Source organism: Lutra lutra, chromosome 7 (genome assembly GCF_902655055.1).
Source record: "Lutra lutra chromosome 7, mLutLut1.2, whole genome shotgun sequence".
Taxonomy (NCBI): Eukaryota; Metazoa; Chordata; class Mammalia; order Carnivora; family Mustelidae; genus Lutra; species Lutra lutra.
Window position 1 is genome coordinate 118,096,850 of NC_062284.1, and position 17,481 is coordinate 118,114,330.

Consider the following 17,481-nt stretch of genomic DNA (forward strand, 5'->3'; position numbering starts at 1 on the left):
CTGTCCTTGTTGCAGGGTGTTCTAGGATGGTCACAACTAGTGCTGGCTAGAACCAGCATCCTCCACCTGCATCCCCCATTTCCTCAGTGCACATGCTGTGCAGCTGCATTGGTCTGGCCTTCGGATTGGTATTCACGCTCACAGGTCACAGTGGGCTGCAATCTGGCACCAGGTTTACTTAGCTTTCATAGATACAGCATCAAATACCTCTTGATCAGTGGTCTTTCCAGTCACCTTGCCCTGGCTTCCCAGCCCACAGAGGACACACTCAGCCATTAGTGGTTGGACCAGCTGGGTGGTGTAAACCACGCCAGCAGGGGAAGCCCAGCACAGGAAGTGTATATTAAAACTCCCCTGTGCACAGCTTCCGGGTGCCCGCGCCCCTACCCAAGGACACCCTTGGGGTAAGAGATAATACCCAGAAGCTTGTGTTTTCTGAGTTTTAAATAGTCCTGTGTGCTCAGACCTCTCAGGGGTAACTTCACAGGAACCAGGCCCCACTGTCATTTCACATTTATCTCGGCCCGGTACATTTCAAGGAAACAGTATGAGAGGAAGGTAAATTCGAGATCATCTTCCAGTGGAGAAGAGATTTAAGCCTTCTGGGGCTTTCTCCTCCCCACCCCACCCATTCCATTTCTGGTCCTCTTCCTGGCCCTGTGGCTCTCTGTAGGCTTCAGAACCTCTCCACACACTAAGGAAACCCTGTGCTACTCTGTGTACCAAGACAAGAAGCCTAAGAAGTCATGGTGTCTCCTTCTGCAGTGCCCCTACTTTGTCTCCTGCGAGCCGTGTGGATGCCTGCCATGGCCTGCTGGGCCTCCCACTGCAGCTTCTGGCCCTGTGAGCTGCTCTCAGGAAGGCGAGGCTCTGGGCCCAAAATCGGCCAGTCTTCATGTTCCCGCATCAGCTCTGCTCTCAGAAATCCCTTCGCATTTCCACTCTGTGTCTTCCCGACGGGATCCCGGCCTTGTCCTAATCGAAAACTCTAGTCCCTGGCCCATGGCACCTGCCGCTGACCTCCGTCACCCACTGAGGCTGTTTGTATGCCCAGGCCACCACCCCCAGGTTGTGCACGGGGTCTCCTTCTGCCCCTCTTTGCACTCGGGCATCTCAGTGGGGCCACCCTGTTCTCTCCACGTCCCTCCTTTTGTGGAAGAACCCACCACGGCTGATCTGCCCAACTGTTGCTCTCCCCGGTGCCTGGTGCCGCGTCAACTTCCACTGAAGGCCGCCGCCTCGGGTGTGAGGCTGACAGACGGGATCCGCACCTCCCCACAGTGGCGGCCACAGCACTTCTTTCCATCCCCCCGAGGCGGCAAAAGCGCATGTCAGCAACAACACGTCTGTTGCCTGATCCTGGACCAAAAAGATCCTGCCCGCAAGAAGTACGTTCAAGGTGGGGAAAATGGAAAAGCTGTGTTTCTTCCCTCAGAAACAGGGCGGCCAGTGTCCCCGTCGGGCATACCTGTGCCTGATGTGCGGAGAGGAGTCCCTGGGACGCCAAGAGCCCTGACCAGCTGTGAGCCCTGGGCACATCCTAAAGGATCAAAAAGAAAAAAAGGGCACTGCTTATTTTTCCCCTGTTCTGCCGACGTTTTTCTCGCATCCCCAGCATGCAGTGCAAGAAGTCGGATTAGCTTTTGAAATGAACAGCACTGCTGGAATTTTCAGTCCCAAATCACTGGTCATTTCCCTGCTTCCATCCGGAGGGAGCGCAACGGGAGCTATGTTCAGGGGCAACGCTAAGCGCTGCTCCTCCTGTTTCCCCCATTCAGGCACCATCTTTCCCACTTTTAGGTTAAGGAAACCGTGGCATAGAGAGGTCAAGCAACCCTCTCAGACTCACACAGCCAGTAAGCCACACAGCCGGAGTCTGAATTCTGTCTGGCCCCAGAGTCTGTGTTCTTACCACGCTGTGCTGTCTGTTACCAACGTGTTACCTGGTTTTATTCCATAACAGTTACTAATATTTTAATGCACACCAGGCCATCTTTTTGCAAATCCAAATAAAGGAATAACTATTTCCATGTATACCGTGTTAAGTTTCTTAATTTCAATCTGTTCCCTTCATCATCCCTTCTCGTTATTGACCTTCCTTTTAACAGGGGCAAAGGGTACATTTGGTTGGATTGAGTTCTTCCTTGACCTCAGAATAAATTCAAATATATAATCAAGAAACTTGATTATCTTAATTGTTTACCTTCTATAATAAATAGTAGACATTCTCTTTGAGTTCCATATAGGGCTTGCCTGCCTGCTTTATAGTAGCAGATAATGAAGCAGGTGCTCTCATCCTCTGAAAAGCCCCAGGTCTGGTGCTTGTGTTCAGATATTAGGAGTGGAGCCCTGTCCAAGTGACTCTGACTCTCCCTGTCTTGGCCGGCCTTCCCTCCCCTTCCTGCTGGGCCCTGCTGTTCCCTAGCACACAGGGAAGGAGAAGAGAGGCAGTATGGTTGGAGTTGCTTTTGTCCTTTCAAATCTGAGGGCTGGATTGACTTCCTTGAGTTTATTAGGAGTTGTTTCCATTGGGAAATCTTCATCAGATTTGAGTCGGTAGATGGGAGGTCCCAGGCCTTCATTATTTTTTTCCAATTAAATATTTGGGATGGCAGCTTCCCACTAGGAATGACTTATACTGAAAAATGATCCAACACTTTTTGTCTCTGCTTATTTAAGTTTCAGAAATTTGATTTCATGGTATCTCATTTTAAATACTCTTGCTCCATTTTTCACATATAGTTCAATTTCAAAGTGTGTCGCACGATACTTGTTTTGCTAAGAATACTGTCACTAACGTCATCGTCTGGTTGTTTTAATAGCAAGTTTTATCTGCCTACAGGAGAATATTAAAAAGTGAGCCTCCATATCCTCAAGAAATGAGTGCTTTAGCTAAAGACCTAATTCAGCGTCTTTTGATGAAAGATCCCAAGAAAAGATTGGGATGTGGCCCACGTGATGCGGATGAAATCAAAGAACATCTCTTTTTTCAGGTGAAATATATTGAACAGATGGTTTTGTGTGCTCTGCTATTTGCAGAGTGCTTGGCATTCTTGCTGAAATGAGTGAATGTGGTCCCTTTTGGGGATCTTTGCTCCCTATTTTCACATACATTGCACTTTTTAAAAAAATGACAGGGCCCCTGGAGGAATCCAAGGATCAGAATTCTACTTGGAGACACCTAAGTAGTCTTTTTCTCCCTAAGTGAAGTGAGAGTGGGGAGGACCATAATGGCATTCAGTCTTCCATATGCTTATTGGTTCCAGTTTTGAGTATTGGTTTCTATTTATGATTTTGAAATTTAGGCATATGGACTGAAGAGGCTTTTTTAATCTTTCTTAGTTCATGAGCTGTTCCCCCCACTGTGTTCCACCTTCTAGACAGTGATTTCATTTTTCCTTCTTTTCTGAGGAGCAATCTCAGACAATTAAAAATCGATCTAGGGGCGCCTGGGTGGCTCAGTCAGTTAAGCATCTGCCTTCGGCTCAGGTCATGATCCTACGGTCCTGGGATCGAGCCCCACATCGGGTTCTCTGCTCAGCTGGGAGCCTGCTTCTCCCTCTCCCACTGCCTGCTGCTCTGCCTACTTATACTCTCTACCTCTGTATCAAATAAATAAAACCTTAAAAAAAATCTATTTCTCAGTTGCATAACTGCAACATAGAATTAAATCGTCTTTTTTTTTTTTTTTTTTTGCTTATCCTGAAAAAGCCTAATGAGGCCATTCTGCAGAGCACCAATGTATCCGTTCCACTTAGTTTGCTCAATTTAGTGACAACAACAACAAAAAAACCTCCAAAATTTTAGATAACTGGGGGCAAAAGTTAAGTTGGTCAGCTTGGCTAGTCAACCTGGGACACTATGACCTCAGTTTTTAAAACCCTGCACTTACCACTTTTTTTTTTTTTTTTTTAAAGAGAGAGAGAGGGTGGGAGCACATACATGTGTAAGCAGGGGATGGGATGCGGGAAGGGGAGAGGGAGAGAGAGAATCCAAGCAGGCTCCACGCTCAGTGGTCCATGCAGAACCCACCTGGGGACTCCATCCCAGGACCGGAGTTGAAATCGGGAGTTAGATGCTTAACCGACCGAACCACCCAGGTGCCCCATGAACTTATGACTTTTAAATAATTTCATCACCTCAACAAACATGACTTCTAAATATTCATGATCTAAAAGGACCACCCTGGAGCTCCTGGGTGGCTCAGTGGATTAAGCCTCTGCCTTCGGCTCAGGTCATGATCTCAGGGTCCTGGAATCAAGCCCTGCATCGGGCTCTCTGCTCAGCAGGGAGCCTGCTTCCCCCTCTCTCTCGGCCTGACTCTCTGCCTACTTGTGATCTCTCTCTCTGTCAAATAAATAAATAAAATCTTAAAATAAAAGGACCACCCAAGTTTTATTTTATTCTCCAAACTGAGTTTTTACAGTATTATCAGTAAAACAAATGAAACTAGCATAACAAAACAAAGAAAAAGCTCTGCTATTTATGTCATCTATTGTTTTTTAAATATAGAAAAACAAATAATGGTTGGGAATAAGAATTACTTCTCTGTATTTCTGTACTCAGAAAAAGAGCATCAGTCTCTCAGTTGTCACCCATTTAAAAGTATATTACTATACATCTTATGGAAGTTCAATAACAGAAATACATTAAGAATAAAATAAACTTCTCAGTGTGTACATTTCATAAATTAACATGGCTTACAAAGATTAATATTTGAACAAGCTATTTCAAATACGTTGTTGAGAAATCTGGCTCAAAATTTAACAATAAGGTAAAATTCAAGAAATACTCAAGCAAAATACCTCAATCATATTGCCTAGGATCTTTTTCTCTGTGGTTCCCTATATTTGTCAATATTACAGTATGTCTTTTGTATTAGAGAAATTTCCCTTTTCTGTAGCTTGGAATAGTGCTTTTAGGTCATTTAATTGCCTTGCTTTTTAAATGACAAGGACACTTTAGGGAAGACCAGACTCCAACTTATAAAGACCTAAATGGAGAGGAGTTGGAGAGGAACATAATAGCACTCAATTTTCTACACACCAAACATTCTCCTGCTAACAACATATTTCTTTAAATTACCCCTTTACTCTAGAATTTTCTTTTAACGTGTGTATAAATAGCCAAGCACAAATCATATGCTTGTAATGGAAAACATTACAGCCACACAGAGGACAGAACACTACTAACTAGAAAATCAAGAGATTGGCCCTTCCACCAGCTACTGTTTAAGTGAAAAAGGTTAGTTCTTACTTTGAGCCTTCAGTTTCCATGTGGGTCAAATAAAGGAGATGTGCTAAATGGTCTCTAAAGCCCACTCTTAACTGGAAAACGTGAAGATCTGTAATCTAGTGATTTTTTTCTACATTACCTCCACAAGAGGGCATGACAAAAACATTTAATGTTAGTGGATTAAACTTCCCGAATGTCATCAAGCATCTCTGTCAGACTCTGAATGCGTCTGACAATGGCCAGCGTCACCGTTCTAGCTGGTGATGATTTTCCTTTCTTACTGGTACATAAGACTATGGTGTATCTCACTATTAGTGATGACGTCTTAGATTTGATGAAATATGTTAATAGGATAGCTGTAGGGTTCAATTCAGTAAGTAATACCTGAGGTTGTTTTAAGTGACAGAAGGACCACAAAGAAAATAGAGCTCAGAGTTGAATTTGAATAAGATAAAACATAGCCCTTTATCAGGCAGTCAGTGTCTGGCATGGGGGGGAAGAGGGCTCAGATTATCCCTTGGGGAAAAGAACAAGCAGTATTTAAAAAGCTAGAATACAGTTAAACGTGTAAATGATTATTACATCAGCATGGCAGTATCATTTATACTTATAGACATAAACAAGTACATGATTTATAGTGAGTTTATTTTCTAATCTGTCCAAATGACCCGGAGGGAACCAAGTATCGGCCGAGAGCCACTTAACATGGCCTCTAGAAAACAGGAATATTCCTTTAGAATTAATATTCATATCCATGGAGCATTGAAAAGCCCTTTATTACAGTTCAGTTTTGTTCTGGCCTCACACCTTTCTCAGGAGGGTCAGGACAAAAGTAATTTTTGTTATCCCTAAGGTGGATTAGGATATCCTGGTGCCCCCCAGAGGACACAGTAAGACCCCAGAGTGATGGAAGGCCATCTCATCTGCCAGACCTAGCATTGGCTGGAGCCATCAACTGCAGTCAGAAAAAGTGCTCATACTTAGGGAGGAAAAAAAAAAATTTTTATTTATATATATATATATATATATATACACACACACATATACACATATATATACATATACACATATATATTTGTATACAAATAATATATATATGTTCACAAATATATGTATATAGAAATATATAAATTATATATACACATATACACACATATATAAATATGTATTTATATAGATATATAAATATAGTAAATTAATATAAATATATTTTTATATATATTTTAAATTATTGGTTTGAAATATGTACTCTTTCCCTATCAACCACTTAAAACCCTAATCTGTCTTTGTTATTCTTAGACAGTTCTCAGAAAATACTTCAACTTTGTTGGTTTCTACTTTGGACCAAATTTTTTTCTCTGTTTTAGAAAATAAATTGGGATGATTTAGCCGCCAAAAAAGTGCCCGCGCCATTTAAGCCTGTCATCCGAGACGAATTAGACGTGAGTAACTTTGCGGAAGAGTTCACGGAGATGGACCCCACCTACTCCCCCGCAGCGGTGCCCCAGAGCTCCGAGAGGCTGTTCCAGGTAATCTCCAGGCCCGCACTCACCCACACAGGCCGCTTGTGCTCTGGGAAAAAAGATTGATTTTTCCAGATGACAGTGTTCTTGGCATCTTAAAAGCAAGATTGTCTAATCTCTTCAATATGATCTCTATATTGTTAAATATAGAGATACTGCCCATTATTAACTAAAGCTTATGGTCTGTTAAATAGTAGATATTACTTACGTGTTTTTTTTTTTTTTATATAAAGCATGCTGATTTTTCACGTGAAATTTTATTTCCACTCAGGCTCTCTTATAGAAAAATACAGTACTGCTTTATCTTACCTCTACCCATATAAATTTTTTTCTGTTCATAAAAATTGTTATACGATTCTTTATCTTCAATGAATAATGTCAACTGCTTTCCAACTCCTGAAGATTTAGAAGATTTTCTACTTAGAAAAAGATCTTCTTCAGACTTTCAATACTCTGTATTAAATGGCATCAGAGCTCTCTTCTTGACAGCCATTAAGTGTCCGTCCCATGAGTACAATCTGGTCACCTGGGCTGTGTCTCTGGACCTCAATGACACTAACATCTAGCACATAGCTGGGCACAGAGATGTTTAAAAACTGGTCTCTGAGGGCGCCTGGGTGGCTCAGTGGGTTAAGCCGCTGCCTTCGGCTCAGGTCATGATCTCAGCATCCTGGGATCGAGTCCCACATCGGGCTTTCTGCTCAGCGGGGAGACTGCTTCCCTTCCTCTCTCTCTGCCTGCCTCTCTGCCTACTTGTAATTTCTCTCTGTCAAATAAATAAATAAAATCTTTAAAAAAAAAAAAAACTGGTCTTTGAACTAGTGAATGTTCTAGCTTGAACAGATTAATTATCTATCACTATACCACTTTTGGTTCAACACATCCTTCTGACATTTGGTTTTATTTCTTTTCCAAAGCTCAATTTAAAATTTTTAGTCTACAGAAGTATAATGAGCCAAATAATTGCTAAATTAGAAACTAACTGTAGCCTTTGAAATAATAATAAGCAAGAGCCCTTCGACCACTTTGTTAAGACCTTGAACTCTACCCTTTTTGAGACGTTAGTTGTGTTTGTATGCGAACTTTTATCAGCAAAGCAAAAGAATTACAGCCGTGAGTCAGATACTGGGGATGGAATAGAAAGGAAGGTGTTTCTGCCTTTCATTTTGAGTTGGTTTAATTCTACCAGAAGATGGCATTATCCCCTTCTGAAAAGCATTTTTCTATTGATTTGAAAAAACCTTGCATTTTAGATTACAAATAAAATAAAATGAGAGTCATTCTAACGCATATGTGAACATTTTTCAGTCTTTTTTCTTGATCTTAGAAAAAAATTATTACGTCTGGTCTGGGCTAACCTGGAAAATTGCAAATCCTCATTCTTCACTCTTCCTTTTCTTTTGAAGGGCTATTCCTTTGTTGCTCCTTCCATTCTGTTCAAGCGTAATGCAGCTGTCATAGACCCTCTTCAGTTTCACATGGGAGTTGAACGTCCTGGGGTGACCAATGTTGCCAGGAGCGCAATGATGAAGGTATAGACGTGGTTAATTAAATGACATGGTATGATTTAAATACCAACACTAATTAACATTGTCAAGGCCACTGAAGGGAAGAGACTTCCCATTTGACTAAGACACCGTTTTAGGAAATGAATAAGTGGAAATAGCAATATTTGCCTTAGAGAATTAGTCACATCCATTTCAGTGAACTCCTTAGCAAATGATGTCTTAAAAAGTTCTATAGGTAAAAGTAGAAATCAGCTAAAAGGAAGATGAATCTTAGAAGATTCTAAATGTATCCCATGCGTATTTATTAACATTAATAATGTTTTTTACTTCACCATGTCATTTACCCCTCTGCATTCCTAGTATTAAGTTAAATGACATTGGTCTCTTATCAGGACTCCCCGTTCTATCAGCACTACGACCTGGATCTGAAGGACAAGCCGCTGGGAGAGGGAAGTTTTTCAATTTGTCGAAAGTGCACACACAAAAAAAGTAACCAAGCGTTTGCCGTCAAAATAATCAGCAAAAGGTAGGACCGTGCGTGACGTTCTTTTGTATGGATTCATCCTGGTCAGTGAATTCTGTAAATTAGGATTTTTATTTTAAAATCAGTGGTTTCCTGTAAAGCTTTTCACCCATGGGTGTAGCCATTCGGTTCATTAGCTCATCCATTATCCTTCTGACTCTAATAGATGTTTGCTGGTGAAGTATATCCATTGGAGACATAAATCACAGGGTGACGGGCTTTCGAGGTTCCTGCAAGAACATTGTCTGTGGCAATCAGACGTGCTCAGCAGCTGTTGCTGTTCCTAATAATTAGAGATTTGAAATACTTTTTTTCTGGAATGACTTAGCAATTTTCCAGTAGCTTTGAGACCCAGCTCGTCGTTTTGGTAACTCCAGATTACCTCCGTGATTATATATTCCTGTTACCAAAATGTCAGGCAAGCCAGGCATCCATTTCTTCGTAGGACTGGCTCTCTTCTAACTCAGAAATAATCATTGTCTCGGGAAGAACGCATTACTTGTTCTGGTGGGGGTAGGATGACTCACTACTGTCACAGAGACCTCACTGTGACACTCTGACGGTTACCTTCCGAACACACTGTCAGCAAACACAAAATTCGGGTTGGGACAATCCAGACATAAAAACTTGGTGAAGAAGGGGTAGGTACATGGAGGCTGACTGCTTTCCTCTTGCAGGATGGAAGCCAATACTCAGAAGGAAATCACAGCTCTGAAGCTTTGTGAAGGACACCCCAATATCGTGAGGCTGCACGAAGTTTTTCACGATCAGGTATTTTGACACGACTTTTCTGGGCATACGAGGGTTTTACTTCTTACCAGGTTCATTGGTGCTGCCAGGTCAGAGTCAGGGACGTGGGATAGGACCCAGCCCCTGGAGAAGACGGAGAAATTTCTTACCCCTCCCCCAGACCAACACATCCTTTCACATCTGCTCTTCTCCCTCAGTGGGCATCTAGGACGTGGACCAAAGGCAGAGGAGCCGGAGCCAGGGGCGCTGTCACAAGCTCCACTCTGCTTGTCACCCGTTCAGCTGCTGCCCACCGTAGTTTAATCACTGGAGAGTTCTCATGAGTCCACTTATTATTAGCCTTCAACCTTCTTTTCACTTCCAGAATAGAATATAGAGAGTTGTAAGCCTCATTAGTGCAAACTGAAGAGGGGAGACGAAGCAAAAGGGCAAAGGCGCTCCTCTCCTCTTACGTCAGATGGCGTATTCCGCCCAGACCGCCGCAGGCCCGGTCACGCCGCCCCCTCCTCTCCCAGAAGCGTGTAACTCTGCTCGTGGGAGGAATGCCACTGTGTCGGGGCCATGCCTTCTCCTCAGCCCCTCCACTGCCACCTTCCATGACAAAATTGGCTGTGTTACAGTTACCTTTCCCCCTGGGACTGGATGAGAGGACACGGTCCTATTTGTGACAACATGCTAATAAGCACCGGAGCCAGACCCAGTCCTGATGCGGCTTACCCTAACTCTACCAAAGAAGAAACGGACTCTGAAGGGTAACGAGACTTATCCGTAGTCACACCACAAGGAAAACCTGGGCTCCAGGCCCAGGCTGTCTCCATGGTGCCCCTGTGACACCGTGTCCTGGGCAGGCCATGGCCCCGTTGTCTGCAATCCCCAAAGTTCCCCGGGTGCCATGGCCAGCAGCCGTATGTCTCAACCCCAGTAACTCCTGCCCCTTCCTGATCGCGTGCCTCATGTGGGCCAGGTACTGTCCCAGCTGCCACACATGTTGTTCATTCCTTTCAGTAACGCCATGGGGGGAGAAAATGGAAACTCGCAGAAATTAAATTAAATAACAGGGCCTCACACTTCGTAAGCGGTAATGCTGAGCTCTAGACCCAAACACCCCAACTTCAGATCTCTGCTGCCTTAGGGGAGGCAGGAACATGAAGGGAGCACCTGAAAATGACACGGCCATCTCTTTGCTCTCTGGTTCTCATAGTCAGAAAAGGGATATCTTCGATGTGAGGACTTGGGGGAGTGAGGACATGCCTCTCCACTTGCCTCCATGTCGTTGGGCTACCCAACTCCAGTAGAAGTAATGAGTCCCCCAGCCACTGGAGGTGCTTAAAAAGAGCCTGGACAGTTTCCTGTTGCAGATGATTTCCATGATCAATCAGGGAAGGATGACCTTTGACACCATCCTCTGGTTTTGTACTTGTGCCCACCTACTTCCCCGCAGACACACTCAGTCTCTTAATGTTCAGGCAGCTGTCAGCTCTCAGGAACTGCGTCCCTAGCTTTGTACTTAGACCACAGGTTAAATTTATCATTTGTTATTTTTATATTAAAGAATTACTGAAGGGTGCCTGAATGGCTCAGTCAGTTAAGTGTCCGACTCTTGGTTTCGGCTCAGGTCATGCATGATAGGGTTGTGAGATCGAGCCCTGTGTTGGGATCCATCCTGGGCTTGGAGCTTAAGATTCTCTCTCCTCTCCCTCCACCCCTCCCCCAGCACTCAATCTCTCTCTCTTTCTCTCTCTCTCAAAAGAAAAAATTAACGAATACAAGTTGTCTCATGATGTAATCCTATATACACTAGTACAAATATATTAAAATGTATTATATTCTACTCTTGATACCTTGGGTGATTTTTTTCAGTGTAGGTGACAACAGTGGCCTCGATCATCCCCAAATTCACACGATCTCCTTCAATGGGTGATCTTCAATGGGTGAAATCAACGAGGGTGGGTCTCCAGCGACACCAGGGCAGTGGAGTTCACTTAGTGTACCAGGATCTGTATTCATTTCCTCTTGCTGTTGTAACAAATTACCACAAACCTAAGGAGTACCAATTTATAAACATACAGTCTGGAGGTGAGAAGTTCAAAATCAGTCTCACTGGTATAAAGTCCAGGTATCAGCAGGGCTGGTTCCTTCTGGAGACTCTAAGGGACACTCCGTTTGCTTGCCTTTTTTAGCTTCTGGAGACGGCTCACATTCCTTGGCTTGTGATCCTTCTTTACATCACTCCAATCTCTTGTTTCCATAGTCCCGTCCCATACTGTTGGCTCTGATGGGTAACGTAGACACTCTTCCCATCTCAGGATCCTTAATCACACCTGCAAATTCCCTTTACCCTATCAGGTAACATCCGCAGGTTCTGGGGGTTAAGATATGGATATCTTTGGAGGACCCATTATCCAACTGTCTCTCATGTATTTTCTCACAGTTACCTATTTTATTGGTAAGGGTCCTAAAGCTCATACCGGTTAAGTAGCGTCCCCAGGGTCATAAGGAAGTAGCATTCCAGGTTTGACTCTAAAACCTATCTTTTAAACTACTTGCAGGTATTGTTCTCCATTTTTTTTTTAAAGCTCACTGACATATGCTTGTAGCAGACCATATCTGTTGTATGTAGAAACTCAAATCACCTTTATCTCTGGTAGCCTGTAAACAACTCCCGTACTAAAATGTTCACCTTTTAAAATGTGCCCTATATGTACAGGATAATTGCCTTTTTTATGAAGCTTTTCTCCCCTGGATTTTGCTGATTCAAAAGGAAGCGTGTTTGCTGAACGATGTTGGTTCTGTAATACATAGCACCTAAATCTGTTGACTGGGTATCTTTTTAAACTATGTTTGTGTTCATTTGAGAGCTGATACAGTTTCTTTGCTTTTTGATTGCCCCTGTTATTTTCTTTATGGACATGTATGCAAGGCATAAGAAATAACTTTTAAACTATTTAATTAAGAGAATGCCACTGGTATGCAAAGCAATTATTTAAAGAAAAACGAAAATAAAAAAACACCACCCTTGAGCTATATGGGTATTTGCCGTGGATATTAACAAGGAACCCTGAAACTAATCCATTAAGCTCTCACAGGAGGTTCAGATCGACTTCATGAAACAATACCTTTTTTAAAAGATATATTTGCCATTCAGTGGGTGGGTCAGGCCTCCTGTGGGCAGTTGCCCATACTCTGTCCTTAATCTTCTCCATTATTTAAAGCAGACAATTTCACATTATTATCAGCACTAGGCCATACTTTAAAAAGAAAGATATGTAAACTTGATAGAGAGGGTTGGAATGGAATTCAAATGAAAGAATTAGTCAAGGGAGGGATATATAAAGATTTCACTGCAGCACTTGAAATTTTCCATGACCAAAATAGAATTCTAAAAAAGCCACATTATCCCTCAATTCTTTTCTCTCCACCATTAAGGCTTGCTATTGATTATTTTAACAAGGGATTATCTAAATTTATTAGCGGTAGTCAATTGTCCAGGAATGTTTCATCCGTAAATGCACTTCTCTTCATGAAAGCCCTCCGCATTCTTTTTTTCCTCTCTAGCTTCACACGTTCCTGGTGATGGAACTTCTGAACGGGGGAGAGCTGTTTGAACGCATTAAGAAAAAGAAACACTTCAGTGAGACGGAAGCCAGCTACATCATGCGGAAGCTCGTTTCGGCCGTGAGCCACATGCATGATGTGGGCGTGGTGCACCGGGACCTGAAGCCAGAGGTATCACGGGACCCGCGCTCCCTCCTGTGGCTCAGTCCAGCCTCAGTCCCAACCCCGTCCCCTCCCCCACCGCCGCCGCAGGGTGGGCTTTTCTTGTTTCATGGTTTAGAGCTTTCTGCTAAAGAGATACTTGCAGAGATACTGTTTCTTGGATTTTCTTTCTCCTCTATTTTAGTCTAAAATAAATTTGCTTTTTTTTTTTTTTTTTTTTTTTTTTTTTTTTTTTTTTTTTTTTGCCAGCAGATCATCTTGAGGTTATATTTGTAAATGTGAGAGCCTTTTATGGAAGAAATACTTTATGCAACAGTTGTGGGCCAAAAATAGTAATGGAAATTTTTGTAGCAGAAAATAATATCCTTTCTATATGTGTACCATTTTAGAGGGTTTTTTTAAATGATGTATTATGAAAACTTTTTTTCATTTTTATCATCGAATTGATTAGCTCATGAATAGGAATGTATATAATTCTATTCTAAATATTTAAACATAAAGAATTGTCTTGGTTTAATTAGTTGTACCGCCCTTATATGTGCTTCTCTTTGCTCACGTATTGTATTTATAGAATTGTGTAGCAATGCACAAGCAACCCCTATTTATATATTTCTTCTTTCGAAAGGTTAATAGAAAAGATTCTGGCTCCAGAATGTCCTTGTTTAGTATCAAAAATCTGAAAGTTTCCCCCTTTTAGGAAATCATCAAAATAATAATAAAAATTAAAACACAAAACCCAATAATTTATAAAAGCATAACAATGACTCATCCTTTCTCATATGCAAAATTACACATATTTCCTCTTCAAAATAGAACTTCATTTTTAATTACCATGTGGTTATAATGCATTGTCAAATTTTTTAAAATAATAATTTATTTGGAGTTCATTTTTTGTGTTAAACCACAAAAGAATATGTCTCTGAAAGCACCATTTTTTGCCTGTTTAAATATCTTGGATCATTGGTAGGAAGAGGATGTTTTAAAAATGGAATTTTTTTTTTCTTTTTAGATTTTATTTATCTATTTCAGAGAGAGAGAGAGCACAAGCAGTCGGAGGGGCAGAGGAGGAGGAGAAGCAGACTCCCTGCTGAGCAGGGAGCTTGATGTGGGGCTCGATCCCAGGACCCTGAGATCATGACCTGAACCAAAGGCAGATGCTTAACTAACTGAGCCATGCAGGTGCCCCTAAAAATGGATTTCTGTGCCTCCAAATATAACTGACTGATTCTAAAGCATATAAACTTCTGTCTGTGGACTTCCTATTACTGTTATTCATATTACTAGTAATTAGTCAAAAGTGAATTGTGTTTTATGAACTTGCAACTATGGTAGCTCCCCCTCTGCTTCCTTCATCCGAGTTCTCACTCTCCTACAGAACACCCACTGAAAATATGGTGCTCTGTACATCAGAGATTAGCGATCTATTTTTAAATGTGAAAGCACACCACTTAAATGTTTTCTTGATAGACAAGGAACAAGCATGTAATTTTTTTAATTGAAAAGATCTGTTCCATGACTGTATAGAATTCATTTTCACATGTTTTATTCTTTGATAACTGGCCATCTGTCATCCCATGAGTCTCAAATGAGGCAACTGTCCTCTCCAACAGAATTTAAATTTGCCTTCCTATTTTACTGATAAAAAAGATACTTATGTTACTTAGTTCTTCTTATTTGTTACAAACCTTTTCTTTCAAATAATCCTCTGAAACGAGGAATTGTCATATTATTTGGGACATTCTACCACAGTGATAGCGGCCCTAAATCAAAATAGACCGTGGAGAAAGGAAAATGTGCCTTTGTACTAACATCCTCATAATAAAGTAGTTTTCACTTGGACTTTTAAATGGTAGAGTATATTACTTCCAAACTAAAAGTTTAATTCCTCTCCCACTGATGTCATAGTTTAAGATCTGATTATATATCTCTTGGTTTATATTTGTGTGGCCTTGGCTTTCTGCTTAGGCAAAATCCTAAATTCTGGGTGAGAAGCAGACAAATTTAGAAGCTGGCTGACATTCCTGGTGGGCTGCTTTGTACTTTTCCAACTGGACCCCATACCCTTGAAAGATTAAGAAAAACTGCATCAAATTAGTTTCAGGTGGGGCTTGAGATGAGGCTGAATGGCCCTTGCTTCCTGCCGCTCTCGCCCATGTGCACCCAGCTCCACTCGGAGAGCGAAGTCTCCTGCATTTCAAGAACTGCGGCCAAGGAAGTCCTCTGCCAGCCTTAACATAGCATAGACTGAAGTCATTTCCAAAGGCTGAGCAGACTGGATGAAGCCAGGGGCAGGTTCACACCGCAGAGATGCTCAGGAGCCATTTGCTGAGACTTCTCCGGAAGGCAAGCACGTGAACCCCAGCTCTCACTTAGTGGTGGTGAACCTTACATTCCGTCATAGCCACGTTGTAATAACATCACGCATTCAGGATCAAGCATTGTATAGAGAACATTTAAGAAAACTTTTTAATATTTCTGCTTTTCTTTCCTCCCACTTTATTCATTTTTAACTTTTGAATGAAAGGTGTAGAAGATTTTTGTTCTTGGTATGAATGAAGCCTTCTGTGGTGTCTTTTATTTTGTTGTTATAATAGTAACAAAGCAAATGATGTTCCAGATCTGAGGAATAATTTAATAAATACAAAGACATAGGAGGTTTTGTCAGGATGTCTGAAGACAATGTAAGCAGATTCACCCACTGTGGGTGCTAGCCTGATAGACGGAAAAAAGGGGTGACAGTGCATCAGATGGTTAGCATTTATTAAATGTGTGATAAACACAAAAATGATACAGTAAAGCCTTAGTGACTGAGAAGGCTTGGCAGACAAAGGATTTAAGGAAACAGTGTTTTCTGAATGACTGAGGGATGATATCCATAAGCATCAAAAAATGCTTAAGTATTAACTGTTTGGGAGAAAATATTTCTGAAATGTAATGTAGGTCTTTACCGTGTCTTCTTTCTTTCTTTTTTATTTTTTGAAGATTTATTTGTTCAAGTAATCTCTACATCCAACGTGGAGCTTAAACTCACTCCCAAGATAAAGAGTCACTTGCTCTTCCAACTGAGCCAGCTAGGCACCCCTACCATGTCTTCTTTAATAAGATATACTACAGACAGCTATTTTATTTATTACTTCATTCAATGGATGGATATTTACCAAAGCACCTACCATATGAGTGTCCAGGTTTTGGGACTAGAGTCATAAATATGGTGGACACATAGTCCCTGCCATTAGGGAATGGTGATGGTCTAATGGGAGAGGAAGACGTTGAATTTCTAATACCATGATGCTAAGGAACAGAAAGAAAACATGCTAGCAGAAAATAGAAAGAGTCCTGACTTCAGTTTGGTGGCGCAGTTTGGGCGATCTCTCCAAATGAGGAGTAGGAGCACGTGAGCCAGGTCAGAAGGGAGGTTGAGGAAGGAGGTAGAGGGCCAACACCAAGAGAGAAAAATGTAGACAAAGGCTCTTCTAACATGGGAAGAGGCATACTACGATTGAAAAATGTTTCACAAGACATTATAAAATTAAAATAATCCAAAAAAAAGCATAAGGCAGAGAACAACAGTTCACCGATATCAAGCTCCCAGAGACCCTCCCCAGCAGACCTCTCTCCGAGCCTGAGTCCAGTATCAGTGTATTGATAAATGGTGTTACAAAAGTGGCATCTCCAAGTCCCAGGACAGTTTCACGAGAGACTAATTAAAGTATTTGTATCTTGCAGAATTTATTGTTCACTGATGAAAATGACAATTTGGAAATCAAAGTAATCGATTTTGGGTTTGCACGCTTAAAGCCACCTGATAACCAGCCTCTCAAGACACCCTGCTTCACCCTGCACTATGCGGCTCCCGAGCTCTTGAATCATAACGGCTATGACGAGTCCTGTGACCTCTGGAGCCTGGGCGTCATTCTGGTGAGTTCATTTCCCTAGAGCCAGGAAACCTAGGCAGTTTCCAGATGGCCTCTTACCTGTCTCTCTCTCCGCTGTTTTTCTTCAGGTTGTGGGGGGAAATTGGCAGATGGGTTTCTTTTCTGTACATCTATGAAAGCTCTAACCCAAGACTGTTTCCCTTTTTTAAAAAATTTACACTGGAGACAATGTAGAAACTTTCATTTTGGTTTATTTTGAAATAATTGGAGGCACTGCGTTTTATGTGCGTAGGAATTTATATAGTCTTTTTTTTTTTTTTTAAAGAAGCTGTTTTCAAAAAATAGGCATA

The 17,481-nt window shown here is 41.8% G+C and overlaps 1 protein-coding gene across 8 annotated transcripts in view; it reads left to right on the plus strand.

The window, feature by feature from the left end:
* The window catches only part of RPS6KA5 (ribosomal protein S6 kinase A5), a 175,797-nt gene that overhangs the window by 145,058 nt on the left and 13,258 nt on the right, over positions 1-17,481 (plus strand). For all 8 annotated transcript variants that reach the window (XM_047736460.1, XM_047736458.1, XM_047736461.1 and 5 more), the window contains 7 exons: positions 2,843-2,993; positions 6,603-6,764; positions 8,165-8,290; positions 8,659-8,792; positions 9,467-9,560; positions 13,095-13,265; positions 16,983-17,174. In XM_047736460.1, the coding sequence (XP_047592416.1) occupies positions 2,843-2,993; positions 6,603-6,764; positions 8,165-8,290; positions 8,659-8,792; positions 9,467-9,560; positions 13,095-13,265; positions 16,983-17,174 (1,030 nt within the window). The remainder of the gene's footprint in view (positions 1-2,842; positions 2,994-6,602; positions 6,765-8,164; positions 8,291-8,658; positions 8,793-9,466; positions 9,561-13,094; positions 13,266-16,982; positions 17,175-17,481) is intronic.